At 35.4% G+C, this 14,861-nt stretch overlaps 1 protein-coding gene across 1 annotated transcript; it reads right to left on the reverse strand.

The window, feature by feature from the left end:
- Positions 1 to 13,735: 13,735 nt before the first annotated feature.
- On the reverse strand, positions 13,736 to 14,319 carry LOC113315690 (3-phosphoshikimate 1-carboxyvinyltransferase, chloroplastic-like). Its single transcript, XM_026563950.1, has 2 exons — positions 14,123 to 14,319; positions 13,736 to 13,916 (listed from the first exon to the last, which is right to left on the reverse strand). The coding sequence occupies exons 1-2, from the start codon at positions 14,317 to 14,319 to the stop codon at positions 13,736 to 13,738; spliced, it is 378 nt and encodes a 125-aa protein (XP_026419735.1).
- Positions 14,320 to 14,861: the final 542 nt, after the last annotated feature.

Raw genomic sequence — 14,861 nt, forward strand, 5'->3', positions numbered from 1 at the left:
TTAGGGGTGGGACTTGGTCGCGATAGGAGGCTTGGCCGAGGTAAGAGCTTCTCCAATGGTAATGTGGTCAGCTTCCCATATGGCATAATGGGAAGACATCCTTTATCTTTTTTGAAAACGGATTTTCCTAATTACAAGGGAGAAAAAATAATCTTCTCCAACCGTCGGACATTTTTTCCTACTCACTGCCAATAACAATTGTCTGCCGCTGAGAACTCCATTAAACTTGTATTTTGTAGGACTGAAATTGGTGAACATGGAAGAAACTTATATTTTATTTGCAAAGTTTCGGTAAAATCCATGAACGAACCAAAGGGCCCTGGGACGTATAACTATTGGCCATGTTTCATAAGTAGAATTTATCTTCATCTTCACTTTGAATCTCATCATGCCAACTCCCAAGATTGCTCCCTGCTCCTGCAAATTCCAATGGTACTAGATTTATGTTATTTTTCAAATTCTTCATAGCTATTATATACTCTGTAGGTTACTATGTAGCTTAAGCCTCAATATTCACTTAAAACATTCCTTCCCTCAATACAACTTCGATTGACACCAAGTGCACATCCATATAATTGCAGCTCCAAAATAAATAGAAGACTATTTATTACGATGTCTTTAATATGACCGTATTATTTTTATCATGATAATTCAGAGTACATCTGTGCCGGAGTTTTTATGGACGATGACCTTTTTATAAATATACTTTTGGAGATTTAGAAGAGTCATTTTGATATTAGAGAAGTATTACCCGATACATATTAGAGAAGTATTACCGGATACAAAAGTGGTGTACTGCTCCAACGTATGATTGATTTACAACAGTAACGAGATGGTACGACGATGGCTCTGGGTCAAAAGAAGGAATAAAGTTTTTTCGTTCTAAAAAGGAAAGAGAAAGGTTAAAGCGATATTTATTTTTAGGTTAAAAATTATTGAATTAAATCTATTTTTAATTTTAAAAAAGCTGACTAGGATGTCAACAAATCCTCTAGGTGAACTTCTGAAACAAGAGGTTGAGGAAGATGATGTCTACCCAAAAACATGTCATGTCATATACAAATTAGTTGAAGAGGTTAAAGTTGGAGAAAGAATTTAGTGGAATTGGTAGTGGATCCTACGTGGATGAAGACCTTTTTCTTCACACACGATCCATTGGAGAAGCTCTAAACCCGAGCGAGAAATGCCCGGATTGTCCATTGAACCGGTGGAACAAATGGAAGGTCCATTCAAATTAAGAATTCCTTAGCTCACTGATATTAAACTAGCTCTAGAGATCCTTGACTACAAGAACAAGTCTTGAGGAGACCGGCAAGATAACCTATTTTATAGTCCACGTGGATAGACACTAATTTTCTCCCAGTGGGAAAAGATAACACCTGTGAAGATAAGATTGAGATGATCGTGATTGAGCTGTGTCTCGGTGCAACATCAATCAAGCCACGATTCAATTAGAGCCGACCGTTGCCATATTCGACGACAATGGCTATATTTCTGATAGTTAATCCAACAATTATATGTCTGTCCTATCGATATAAATCTTCTTGCATCCACCGATGAACTCATTTTATCATTTTTCGCAGAAAGTCATCAAATTTCTTCACGGTGAGTTTGGATGCAGAATTTTTTGAAAGTGGAATTTATGGGTTCAGGGGATTTGATGGAATTAGGTTTCCTTCGGTACGTTTGGTTTCCCAAATTCCCTGGAATCACGTTTTCTAAGGGAATCACTTTTCCACCAAATCTTTCATACGGAATTCGGCCCATTCCCCTAAGATTTGCTGGGAAACTTATCAAAGGATTTATGGACCCACGTTTTTTAATCGTAAAATTCCCTATATATACAATTTTAAGATTAAACAGTACGTGGACTTTAAAACAAGGGAATCTGATGAATCCTAGGTATTTTAACTGAATTACCAAACACGTGAGGGATTTGCATGAATCCCAACATTTTTAATCTCATGGGATCATAAATTCCGCAAGATTGTGAATTGTGCAACCAAATCCTCCATCGATATATTATTTTTCAGTCATTTTCATTATTTTTTCTTTCTTATGGATCCTGATTTATAAAAATGAGGAAGCACAAATAATTATTTTACTCGTTCCCAATCAACAACACGCGTGGATGCATCTGTTGGATCAAACAGATGCAAATTCAGATTCCGACGAATGACAAGATATAATTATACACGGGGTATCATGAGATCCAGACTAAAGAGTAGTATTGGCAAGAATATATACGTGGAGATTCCGAGAGGAAGGAGATCAACAAATGATGCGTGATTATTTTATCAATGGATGTGTGTACTCCGATGAACATTTTCAACGTCGCTTCCTCAACACTTGGTATTTGGGCTTACCCGAGAGCTCTGTCGGGAAACCCTAAATTCTAATATCAATTTGATGCATTGAGAGTACAAGGACATAGTCCTGAACAAAATGTCACTACAACCTTAAGGGTTCTAGGTCATGGCATGTCACCGGATACCCGTGATGAGTATATTTTTATGGCAAAAGAATAATAAAGAAAACAAAACAAAAAAACAAACGAAAATCTCAGTATGTATTGCATAACGTAATCAACCATTTAGGTCCACATATTTTAAGACAACCAACGTAATATGGTGTCGACTGACTACTAGTTGAAAATGGAAGAGAGCCTTTCCCAGAATGTTAGATGGATTTGATTGCATGCATTGGGTGTCGCATGGATGTCCTGGTTGGAAATGTCAGTATAAGGGACACAACTCAAAACCAAATATTGTTTTGGAAGCGACGACTTCTTATGATTGTTGGATATGGCAATCTTTTTTTTGGACTCCCGGGTTCAAATAATGACATCAATATTTGCATAAATCGCCGTGTTTGAAAAACTGAAGTATGAAAATGCTCAATCTGCAAATTTCACCGTAAACGACAATAACTATTACATGGGATATTTTCTGGAAGATGGAAGAGTGGTCAACTTTAGTTCAAGCTTACGCTGAGATAACGAAGACAAGGAGAACCGTGATATAAGGTATTATAATAGGAAGTAGGTGACGTGTATGAAGGATGTCGAACGAGCATTTGTATTTTTGAAGAGGAAGTTCCATATAATCTATTGACCATATCGTTCGTTTAAACCAATATAAATGAGTAGGATATGCTCATCTGTATCATTTTACATAATATAGTAATCGAGGATACCTAATGAGATACCAGCTGGACAAGTTACTTCGATAAAGATTTGAGGAAATAAGTTCAACTCCTTTATGGTGTGTCCGCAAAAGAGTATACAATGGTAGAAGAGAGAATTCATAACAAAGGTTTATATTAGGTTAAGGGAGGATGTTACTGCGCAATTGGGCTGAATTCAGAAGAAGAAATCATAATAGGATTTAAGTTGTTTTTATCATTTTAGTTATTTTAATTATATTAATGTAATTTGGTTTGTGTAATTTGATTTAAAATATTGATATTCAAACTAAGTATTACATCAAGAATTTAAAACTAAAACTAAACAAGTGTAATGAAACTAATTTCATTCTCATCTAAGTTCTCTTCATCTCATCAGAATCAACATCACCTGTTATTGGGTGTTGTCGTGCTTTTGATATTTGAATTTCTTCAAATTCATCTTTCTAGACTCGTAGTCATGCAACATTCATCCTTGACATGTCCATTCCCAAGATTCCTCTCATGTGCGCATTAAAAATTTTATGTTCAAGCATCCGACGACCTTTCGTTATTTATGAAGCCATATTCTTACGCTTTACTACTTTAGTAATATCATTTTTCTCATATTTTTCCAAAAGTTATCGAATTTTGAATTGTGATGTTGATGATTGAGCAACACCTTGAGTTTTTTTTTTTTTTTTTAAATATTTTGGGACCCGGTCCGTCGTATATTTCTCCATTTATATTTCCATTAACATTCAAATTATAATTACCATGTGGGGATCCTCCAGTGTTGGGATGAGGGTTTGAGTTTTTTTCTTGTGAAAAACAAGGAGAAGATTCATGTGCTTAGAAATAGTTGCAGTCTCGTAAAAGGATTCCTTTTCTACTTGATATCCATTCAATAAATCAGGGTTATATCAGTTCATCTTTCCGAGGATTTTGAAACATGTTTCATGCTTGAAACTCGTAAAGTATTTTCTTTGTCATTCCTCTCGAGTTTTTCTTAGCTGCAGTTTGAATATTTATTGTTAGAGCATAGCTCGGTTGAACTCACCAAGCGTTGGTATGTCAAGTTTGGTTGTCATATTTTAGTGTGTCAAAACTCATCTAAAGTCGCTTGATTATATACTAGAGTCAACTTCGTTTAGGTTAGACTAGAAAGTCTAGGAATGTTGAGACATACAAGTATTACTCTGAAGACCTGAAGAATGTGAAGAAGAAGCAAACTACAACGACAACATCATCCTTCCTCTTGAGGTTAGTAATATTAACTTGAACTGTTTCATTCCTAACGTATCTTTCAAGTCGTGCTATATTGAAAACATAACTGCGAAGCTGTATATACTGTACATATTGTATAATACTCTAATGATGTGACATGGTCATATTTGTATGATCACAGTATTAGGGAATTAGACTACGAAGTATAACGCTTATCTTTTGAACTTCGTAGATATGAAATCGACATAATCTTGTATATACTGTTATGATTATGTAAATGGATTATGGTGAAGGTTTCATCCTAGGAAACAATGTTTTACATATATTTAAATGAAGTACATTCATGAACTTGTTTTATGAATCGAAAGGGAAATCGTTAGGCTTATTGGTACGACTATTCTTTGCAAATCTTTGGATTACCAATATGTGTGAGATGGTAGAACCGATCGTAACTTTTCTATGTATCTTGGTATAATTAATCACAATGCCTGACTTATGATTAGTGTAACCGATCCTAAGTAATCACCATGAGATGGTATGATCAATATTTATAATTGGTGTGACCGATCCTAGTAATTGGTGCGACCGATCACAGAGTATTGGGTAATCGATCCTTGTAATTGGTAACCTGTCTTGGTAATTGGTGTAACCGATCCTGGTAACTGGTGTGACCGATCACAAGCAATACCACGAGAATATGGTAACCCTTCCTGGTAATTGATGTAACCTGAAAAAGCGGGGGTCTAACAACCACACCCAATATTTCGTTCGGAAATCTGTATGGACAACTCCAATACAATTCCAAGAGAATCAACTAGACAGTTAGACTCAATCACGAAAAAGTATCCAAGAGTTGTATCTCTGTTTCTCAATGTAATCAGCAAATCAAACAGATAGAAATCCGCGAGCCTGATTATTATGAGAAACAACTTGAACGGTACCAAATACCAATGTTCAAGTGTCAATCAATTTCAATCAAAAACCAAAGGTTGGATTTACCAATTGATTGAACTACGCACAACCTGTGATATTTCAATTATATAGAAAATATAATACGGAAAAGAAATAACACAGACACCAGAAGTTTTCATAACGAGGAAACCCCAAATGCAGAAAAACCCCGGGACCTAGTCCATATTTGAACACCACACTGTATTAAGCCGCTACAAACTCTATCCCACTACAAGTTAACTTTGCACTGGAATGTAGTTGAGCCCTAACCAATCTCACACTGATTAAGGTATAGACGCGTTCCTTGCGCCTCTGAATACCAGCAGGACTCTACGCACTTGATTCCCTTAGCTGATCTTACCCACAACTAAGAGTTGCTACAATCCAAAGTCGAAGACTTGATAAACAAATCTGTTTCCCACAGAAAGGTCTATTATAATAGATAAATCTGTCTCCCACAGAAATACCTACGAAGTTTTGTTCCGTCTTTTGATAAATCAAGGTGAACAGGAACCAATTGATAATCCGGTCTTATATTCCCGAAGAACAACCTAGAAGTATCAATCACCTCACAATAATCTATATGGTAGTAGAACAAGTTATTGTGGAATCACAAAGAATGATACAAGAGCTTCGTGATTACTTTTTATATCTTACCTATCGGAGAAAAATCTCGAGAAAATCTTAGAAAAGATAGTACTCAATACGATATAACAAAGTAATATCAGAACACGCAACTACAGAGAAAATAGTTGGGTCTGGCTTCAGAATCCCAATAAAGTTTTAAAGTCGTTAACCTATAATGGTTTTAGGAAAAACCTAGGTTAAAGGAGAATCAACTCCAGACGCAACCAGTATCACATAGGAGGTGTGGGGATTAGGTTTCCAAGTTGCTAGAGTTGTCCCTTATATAGTCTTCAAATCAGGATTTGATAAATCTGGAACAAAACAATCTATATTCACCGTTAGATGAAACCTGATTCAAGATTCAAGCTAATATCTTTCCACCGTTAGATGATCTTAGCTTGTAATACACAAATGAAATATACCTTCATTTAGATATGGGTAACCGTACCTAAACGTGTATATTGAGTTGGCTCAATAACAGTTAACCGAAGTTAGCCATATGAACGCTTTTCTCTTAAATTTATTCATCTTAACACTTCTAGATCAATTGACAATCAAATGAATCCAATTGTGTTACTTATAGAGTTGTTAAATTGTTATATTCTCATAGAAGTATACAAGACACAATTGAAGCAAAATCGGATTGATTCAAAAGAATCAGTTCATGAACATTTTAGCCACGGTTTTCAAAGATTGCATTCCTTAATTAATAAATGTATTTGTTCATGAGTATGAAATAATACTTAACCGATTTAAGTACTTGAACCACTTAAGTTTGCAAACGGGTACGCATACTTAAGTTCCGGACATTGGTCACAAGCCGACAGTTTGCAAACGGGTACACAAACTTTAGCTCCGGACCGAACTCAGTTGGAACCGTTTGCGAAAGGGTACACAAACTTGGTTCCCGGACTTCAAAAGTTAAATCAATTTGCTAACGGGTATGTAAACTTAAGTACCCTGACTTGAACATTTGAATAAGTTTGCAAACGAGTATGCAAACTTCCGGTCCTGAATTCCGTCAAAACAGTTCGTACACTAAGTACACAAACCGTAATGTATCCAGACATGGGTTTTAGCTCTTAACTCCCATTTCAATCATTGAAACATTCTTAGAAGATGATAATAGCTGTCTCACACAAACTATTAGCTTATAAACAATTTTCAAGTGATCGAATGATCAATACGAAACATTCCAAGCCTACATCAAATGACTATCTCACACAAATCATGTAAGATGTTACCAGGTGATTTTCACATGATCATCTTTTGACTTTCATCAAGAATAATGATGAACATGGTTAATGCAAAAAGCTTTCCAACACATATTTCGAGAAAGATGTGAGCGAGTTAAACTCAACTCGAAATATCAAATGTGTATAATGTAAAGTTTATATAGCTATACGACTTTGTCTCAATAGGAGATAAAATAAAATAGACTTCTGAGTGATAGATGAGTTCAAGTCTCCGCATACTTTTTGTTGATGAAGTTCCACAAGCTCACCTTAGTAGTTCTTCGTCTTCAATCGATGAACGCCATGAAGTCTAAAGATCAACTACACATTCTATCCTAATCCGAGACATAGGTATAAGTATGCTAGAAATCAAGACTTATAGTTTTGAAAACTAAACTTGACAAACAAGCTTGAGATAGCAACTGCGAGTTCGACCGCGCAGTGCTCTAACATAACCGATCCTGGTAACTAATGTAACCGGTCTTGGTAACTAGTGTGACCGATCACAAGTATTTCCATATTGAGGTATAATCGATCCTAGTGATTGGTAGAACCGATTGAACCCATATATGTGATTTGATATTTGATCAATCAAATAGTAATCTTGGAATACAGGTGAACCAATTCTAAACTTGTTTGGAAGTGTGATATAACCGATTCCAAGATTGTAAATTCATGTAAATATGAATAAGGATTTACAGTAAAAAGATGTCAACATACTTTGAACACGTACAATAACTCTTATCATTTATTGTTCAAAGATATTCCTTAGTACTCAAGGAGATCTTGTGCAGAAATAAATTGAGAATCTTTTAGTTAAGGTTTTTGGTTTTATATGCTTTAATTGTCAGCAATTAAATGCATATCTCTAGAGAATAAAAATTGGTATGTCCATTTACTAATTGGAGATTTTCCAATTGAGAGATTTCAGAAATTTTTGACAACCATTTATTGGAATTAGGAAAATCGAATTGTGCTATTCGTTGCATATCTTGAGAATATTTTCGGTTTCGGAAATTCCTTGGTGTCCAAACATCCTTGGTCTATAAATACCTAAGTTTGCATTTCGAGCAAACTATCCTAAGAGCCAGGAAAACTTCATTCTTGTCGTTTCTGGTGGAGCCGTCTGTTCGGAGAGGAAAGTATCCTAATTAGGTGAAATCTCTTACGACCACTCGTTTAAATACTTATTTGGGATCAAGAAGCTCTACGAGTACCGTTGGTGGGAAACTAGATAATTGCAGTGTTATTAGTTTTCGATGATTTGATTGACTAACGGTTGTTGAAACTTTAATTGCACCTAGTTTGTTTATTCTTGAGAATCTTCTCTTCTGATATAAGATTCACTCAAACTAGATCGAAGTATCGATGAGATCTTTAGAACTGTTTGTAGATCTAAAGACATCTTGTGATAATCCATTGTTAACATCCCAGTTCTGTGTGTGATTGATCACAAGAGATTCAAATGGTATTGTGCAGGTTTTTATTGAAGATTAAAGAAGATTTGAAGATGAAGAAGATTTTTTTATTTAATTCTCATATCATTGTGTATGCACAAACCTCGATCGGCTGAGATCCAACTAGAATTGTATTTATTCGATTGATTAGTTGTGTGAGATCGACATTCTTAATATATCTATTTGAGATCTATTTTGATTGAGTACGAATCTAAACTTGAATACTTTGGTAGTTATTGGATAAATTGATCTAACCAGGCAAAGGAGTTTATTAGATTAAACGGAAGAGCCTTTGCGTATGACTTGAGATATTTCTAACTTGAAAGAATCGAAAGAGTTGCTACGAAACAGATTTTCCTTTACCGTTTGGAATACGATCCAAAGGAATTGTTCCAGTGCGTGCACTCATTGAAGTCGGAAGCGCAGGGATACTGAGGAAACTAAGTGAACTAGGGGTAGTTTCTTGGTCTCAACTATACTAAGTTGGTTTAGATTTTGTATATCGGCTTAATTCTGAGAGTATTCAATTTTGGACTGGGTCCCGAGATTTTTCTGCATTTGCAGTTTTCCTCGTTAACAAAATCTTGCTGTGTCTTTTACTTTTATATTTCCGCAATTATAATTGTTATTATAATTAAATGTAAAATACACAAATGTTAACTCCGATATACTTGACAGTGAATCTATAGAGTTTGGTTAAGTCCGAACCTATTATCAAGTATCACACTTTGGTAGTCGTATTGTCTTGATCTCGTATCCATAGACAATAATCACACAAAGTGTGAATACCGATTGATTGCATTGTCTCGACTCTGTCCATAGACGATCACTTTCGGTAAGAGGACTTATATGTGGATAAAAATTAGTTATTACAACAAACATAACACGTTTTAAAATCAGATAAACCACTTGAATGCGACTTACCACACCGACTTCAGTTTCACCGCTAGCTATTTAACAAGCCATTTGAATTATCAAAGATACTCATATGTTCATGTCTTTGATGATCACATTAAAACGGTCTCACAACCTAGAAGCATCACGTTTTTGAATATTCTCAGTTTTCTGACTAAAAAGCTTATGAATATTCACCCAAAGAGTATTATGCTGTTGTTGAGCACCATTCACATAATTAAGCGAAGTGTTACATAAGCTTTGCAGATAGCGTTATCTTCATCCAGACTATATCTGATCAATCACATAGTAATCTTGGAATACATGTGAACCAGTTATAAACTTGTTTGGAAATGTGGTATAACCTATTCCAAGATTGTCAATCCATGTAAATATGAATAAGGATTTACAATGAAAAGATGTTAACATACTTTAAACACGTACAATAACTCTTATAATTTATTGTTCAAAGATATTCCTTAGTACTCAAGGAGATCCCGTGCCAAAATAAATTGGGAATCTTTTAATTAAGGTTTTTGGCTTTATATGCTTTAATTACCAGTAATTAAATGTGTTAGAGCACTGCGCAGTCGAACTCGCAAGCGTTGCTATCTCAAGCTTGTTTGCCAAGTTTAGTTGTCAAAACTATAAGTCTTGATTTCTAGTCTATTTATATCTATGTCTCGGATTAGGATATAATGTGTTGTTGAGCTTTAGACTTTACGACGTTCATCAATTGAAGACGAATAAATACTAAGGGAATCTTGTGGAACTTCATCAACAAAAGGTATGTGGAGAATTGAACCCATCTATCACTCAGAAGTCTAAATCTATTTTATCTCCTATTGAGACAAAAGTCGTATAGCTATATAGACTTTACATTATACACATTTGATATTTCGAGCTGAGTTTAACTCGCTTATATCTTTCTCGAAATATGTGTTGGTAAGCTTTCGCTTTAACCAAGTTCATCTTTTATTCTTGACGAAAGTCAAAAGATGATCATGTGAAAATCGCCTGGTAACATCTTATATGATTTGTGTGAGACAGTCATTTGATGTAGACTCAGAATGTTTCGTATTGATCATTTGATCACTTGAAAATTGCTTTGAAGCTAATAATTTGTGTGAGACATATATTCTCGTCTTCCAAGAATGTTTCAATGATTAAAATGGAGTTTAGGACAATTAATCTTTGATTCGATATAACACAGTATGCGTACTTGTATGCTAACTGTTGCAAGTATATTCCAAGTACGGGAATTTAGTATGTATAACCGTACGCGTATTGATTCAACAGTTGAAGTCTGGGAACTATGGTATGCATACCCGTATGCGTACTGATTTCAACTGAGTTCGGTCATGAACGACAGTATGCGTACCCGTTTGCATACTGGCGAACAAGACCAAGTCCGGGAACTTAGTTATGTGTACCTGTTTGCATACCTGAGTGGGTTAAGTTATAAAATAGGCTAAGTATGTTTACATACTCGTGAACAAATACTTTTATATAATAAGGAATGCAATCTTTGCAAACCGTGGCAATAATGTTCATGAATTGATTCGAGTGAATCAAAATCGATTTTGCTTCAATTGTGTCTTGTATACTTCTATGAGAATATAAACAATTGAAAAACTCTATTACTAGTTTCATTTAAGTCATTTGAACTAGTTGTGATTAAGATGAACAAGGTTGATATGAAAGTGTTCATAGGGCTAACTTCGGTTAACTATTGTTGAGGCACCTAAGTGTACACGTTTAGGTACGGTTACTCATATCTAAATGAAGGTACATTTCACATGTGTGTAACAAGCTAAGACAATCTAACGGTTAAAAAATATTAGCTTGAATCTAATCAGGTTTTCATCTAACGGTGAATATTGAATGCTTTGTTACCAAGGTAACATTGATTGCAAATCCTGTTTTGAAGACTATATAAGGCAGAACTCTAGAAACTGGGAAACCTAATCCCCACACCTCCTGTGTGATACTAGTTGCGACTAGACTCGATTCTCCTTTAACCTAGGTTTTTCTAAAACCATTATAGGTTAACGACTTGAAGACTTCATTGGGATTCTGAAGCCAGACCCAACTATTTTCTCTGTAGTTGCGTATTCTGATCTTACTTTGTTCTATCGTATTGAGTACTATCTTCTCTAAGATTTGCTCGAGATTTAATCTCCGATAAGTAAGATAAAAAGTAACCACAAATCTCTTCGTCTCATTCTTTGTGATTCCACAATATCTTGTTTCGATACTGTAGTAATCTAAAAACTGATTAGCTGAAAATGGTAAATTGGGTGTGCCGCCGAGAAACCAATCTAAACCCTAAACAAATGTACTGCACAGGAGTACTTTAGATTCGAGAGATCAATCTTTACAATTCTGGCCTAAACCAAGAAATAGCCGTTCCAGTCTTGCTTCTGTCACAAAATGAAGGAGAAGTATTGATCTTAGGGAGGGAAGCGAAGAAGGTATTGAGATCAGAATGATGAACTATGAAAGTGTGGTTGTTTTATGACTTGTATCAGAATGTGGAACTTGCTTGCAGAGTGTAAGCTATAAGTTCTTGGTGTTTTCTGGATACTTGTGTTGATAACACTGTTGTTTGTTGAAATAGATTGAAAAACCATTTATACAAGTCATAGTCGAACACACTCTGACCTCATAGGAAGTGAAAGTAGTTGAGTGATGGAGAAGTGCGGGATCGTTTAAAATAGTGAAATCCACGTCCCTACTATGAGGGGAAGACTGGTCGGTTTACACCCACTACTTATCTACTGCCACTAATTGTCCGCCCTTCCTGTCGCTTTCTTATAATGGGCGTGTTGTACGTTGCACGCTGTAAACCGCCACACCAATATCCTGATGAACATCCCCCAGATTGTAACATGTTTGATCTCTCGAGTATTCTGTAGAAAAATATATAGCAAGTTGTTGAGTGGGTCTTGCTTGCAAGACCTAATTATTTCGACCAATCACAGACAAGCTAGACGGCGGGCAGTCATATGTGGCAAGTCAAGTCATGAGACTTGCCCTAAAAAATAGCATGCAATGATCTTATGTTGAATAATTAAGTTATTTGCCGTAAAAACCACAGAGGGGCTATCCGGTCATTTCATGTCGGTCCATTGAAAATATCTCTTTTTAGTATAAGATGAGCATGGCTTCTCTTTTCGGAAATGCTTTTAGTGAATCTTGAACTATAATTTATTTTTCAATTTTTTATGTTGGCAGAAAGACAATACCGAGAATGTAATTCTTTCTATTGCAAACACACAGACTCGTCTTAGCCCACCTATTAAAGATGATCCAGTAAGATGCTTCCAACTTTAACAAATTTTTACCATTCACAATCACTATTTTGTGATTCAAAATGGAACAGTTAAGTTAGATACTGGGTTATGGGGGTGGGCTGTTGCTAAATCTGATCAGTACTGTTTCTTAATTTTTAATAGAAGATAGATGGGGCAAATATCTGAGGTTTTCTTAAACGTACTTGATAATTACATCAAATGGGGCATATATCTGCACATACTCCCTGTTTGGAACAGGTAATTCCTGAAGTTGGTAATCCACATGTATTTTCAAAAATATTTCTCATTCTTCATATTTGGATATTGAAACTGACACTATTTACTTTCTAACAGTTCAAAAGTGGAAAACAAGGACAGAAAACTCTTTTTGGTTTCTCTGTATTTCTGTGCTTGTCAGGAGGATGCAAATGTCAGCCTTCTTCCAGAATGCATATGTTATATATTTCACCATGTGAGTATCTCCGTCGCTCTATGTAGGATAATTAGTCACTTAAACCTATTTATCCGGTAACTATGACTCAGACTAGGTCACCTGCATTCAGATTTTCTACAAATACGTAAAGATCGATGTATTTCTAGTAACAGCCACATAGATGTTTGTTTTACTTGGTAAGTTGTATAATGCCTATTTAATTCTATCATTATGCATTGATATAAAAAAATAATATCGACGTTCATTACCTTGTGGCACTGGTTATTCAATGTTTTTTGGTGTATAGTTGGCCGAACCCGCATGTAAAGTGTAAACTAACCCTTTCACTAATAGATGATTACATTCTTCTGTCTAGTTCATGCATGAAATGAATATAAACATGATAAATTAGATTTTCCCCATCTCTATCGCTTGATCCATATTGGAACCAAATCAAATACAAGAGTAAAAAAGCCTCACTTTTCCTCCAAGAAGCCCTCCATTTGCATTAACACGAACAGGGGGACAATCAGTACCCATCATACAATCAACATCTGCACCAAGATGCTTTAGACCCACAACCAAATCCATAATTGGTCTCTCTCTCATACGTGGGACTCCATCAAGTATGTAACTGAATTCGTTCAAGTAAAACAAATACTTCAACTTGAAAGGAATAAAACATAAATCGAGAGTAGCAATAAGACTTCACCTTTGGCTTGAGATGAGAATATGAATATCTGTTGCCAGGAATAACTTGTTTCCCAATCAATGTGCGAAGAAGAGATTGTCCCTACACAATTATGTTTGCAAGTTATAAAGCATTGATAAAATTAGTACCGGCCATTTCCACCAGCAACGACAACTGCAGCAGTCAATGGGCGCATAACAGTACCAGAATTCCCCAAGAATAGTTCAATATCCTCTTTTGCTACATTTCCAACAGGAAACTTCCCGCTGCAACCTTCCACAGTTGCTCTTTTATTCTCTCTGTTTTCTTTGATACCTAACCCAAGAGTTTCCAAAGCACGAAGCATATAATGGATATCATCACTATCACAACGCTAATTTAATATCTCCGTATGATTAGTTATGATAAAAGCAAAAACTACATCAACAGAAATATAAATGTAGAAAATGAGAAAACAAGTATTGACCCAAAAAGTATGGAAAGACATTGGTTTGTTATACATGTAATGTTCGAATCCATGTAACCAAAGGTAATGCAATATGATTTCATTTCTCGCAATAGTAATGTACGGATACATATAACCCAAAGGTAGTATAATACGATTCAACATATAGTATGATCTGTTATAAAGGTAATGTACGAGTCCATATGACCCAAGGTAGTACAACTGACTTACGAATCCATATTGATCTTAATTATCTATATCAACATGGACAACCAAGTATTCATTATGAAAACCAAAGGTTATACACTGCACTAGGAAATTCTTCGCTACATACTTTGGTATGTCCATAGAGCCACAATCTAAGACGACTACTTTCTTATTCATTGGCTGACGTAGGAGGCCCTCTTCTACTGACTAAAAGTGATTCATGTCAGTCACAAAAA

This window comes from Papaver somniferum, chromosome 10 (assembly GCF_003573695.1).
Source record: "Papaver somniferum cultivar HN1 chromosome 10, ASM357369v1, whole genome shotgun sequence".
Classification (NCBI taxonomy): domain Eukaryota; kingdom Viridiplantae; phylum Streptophyta; class Magnoliopsida; order Ranunculales; family Papaveraceae; genus Papaver; species Papaver somniferum.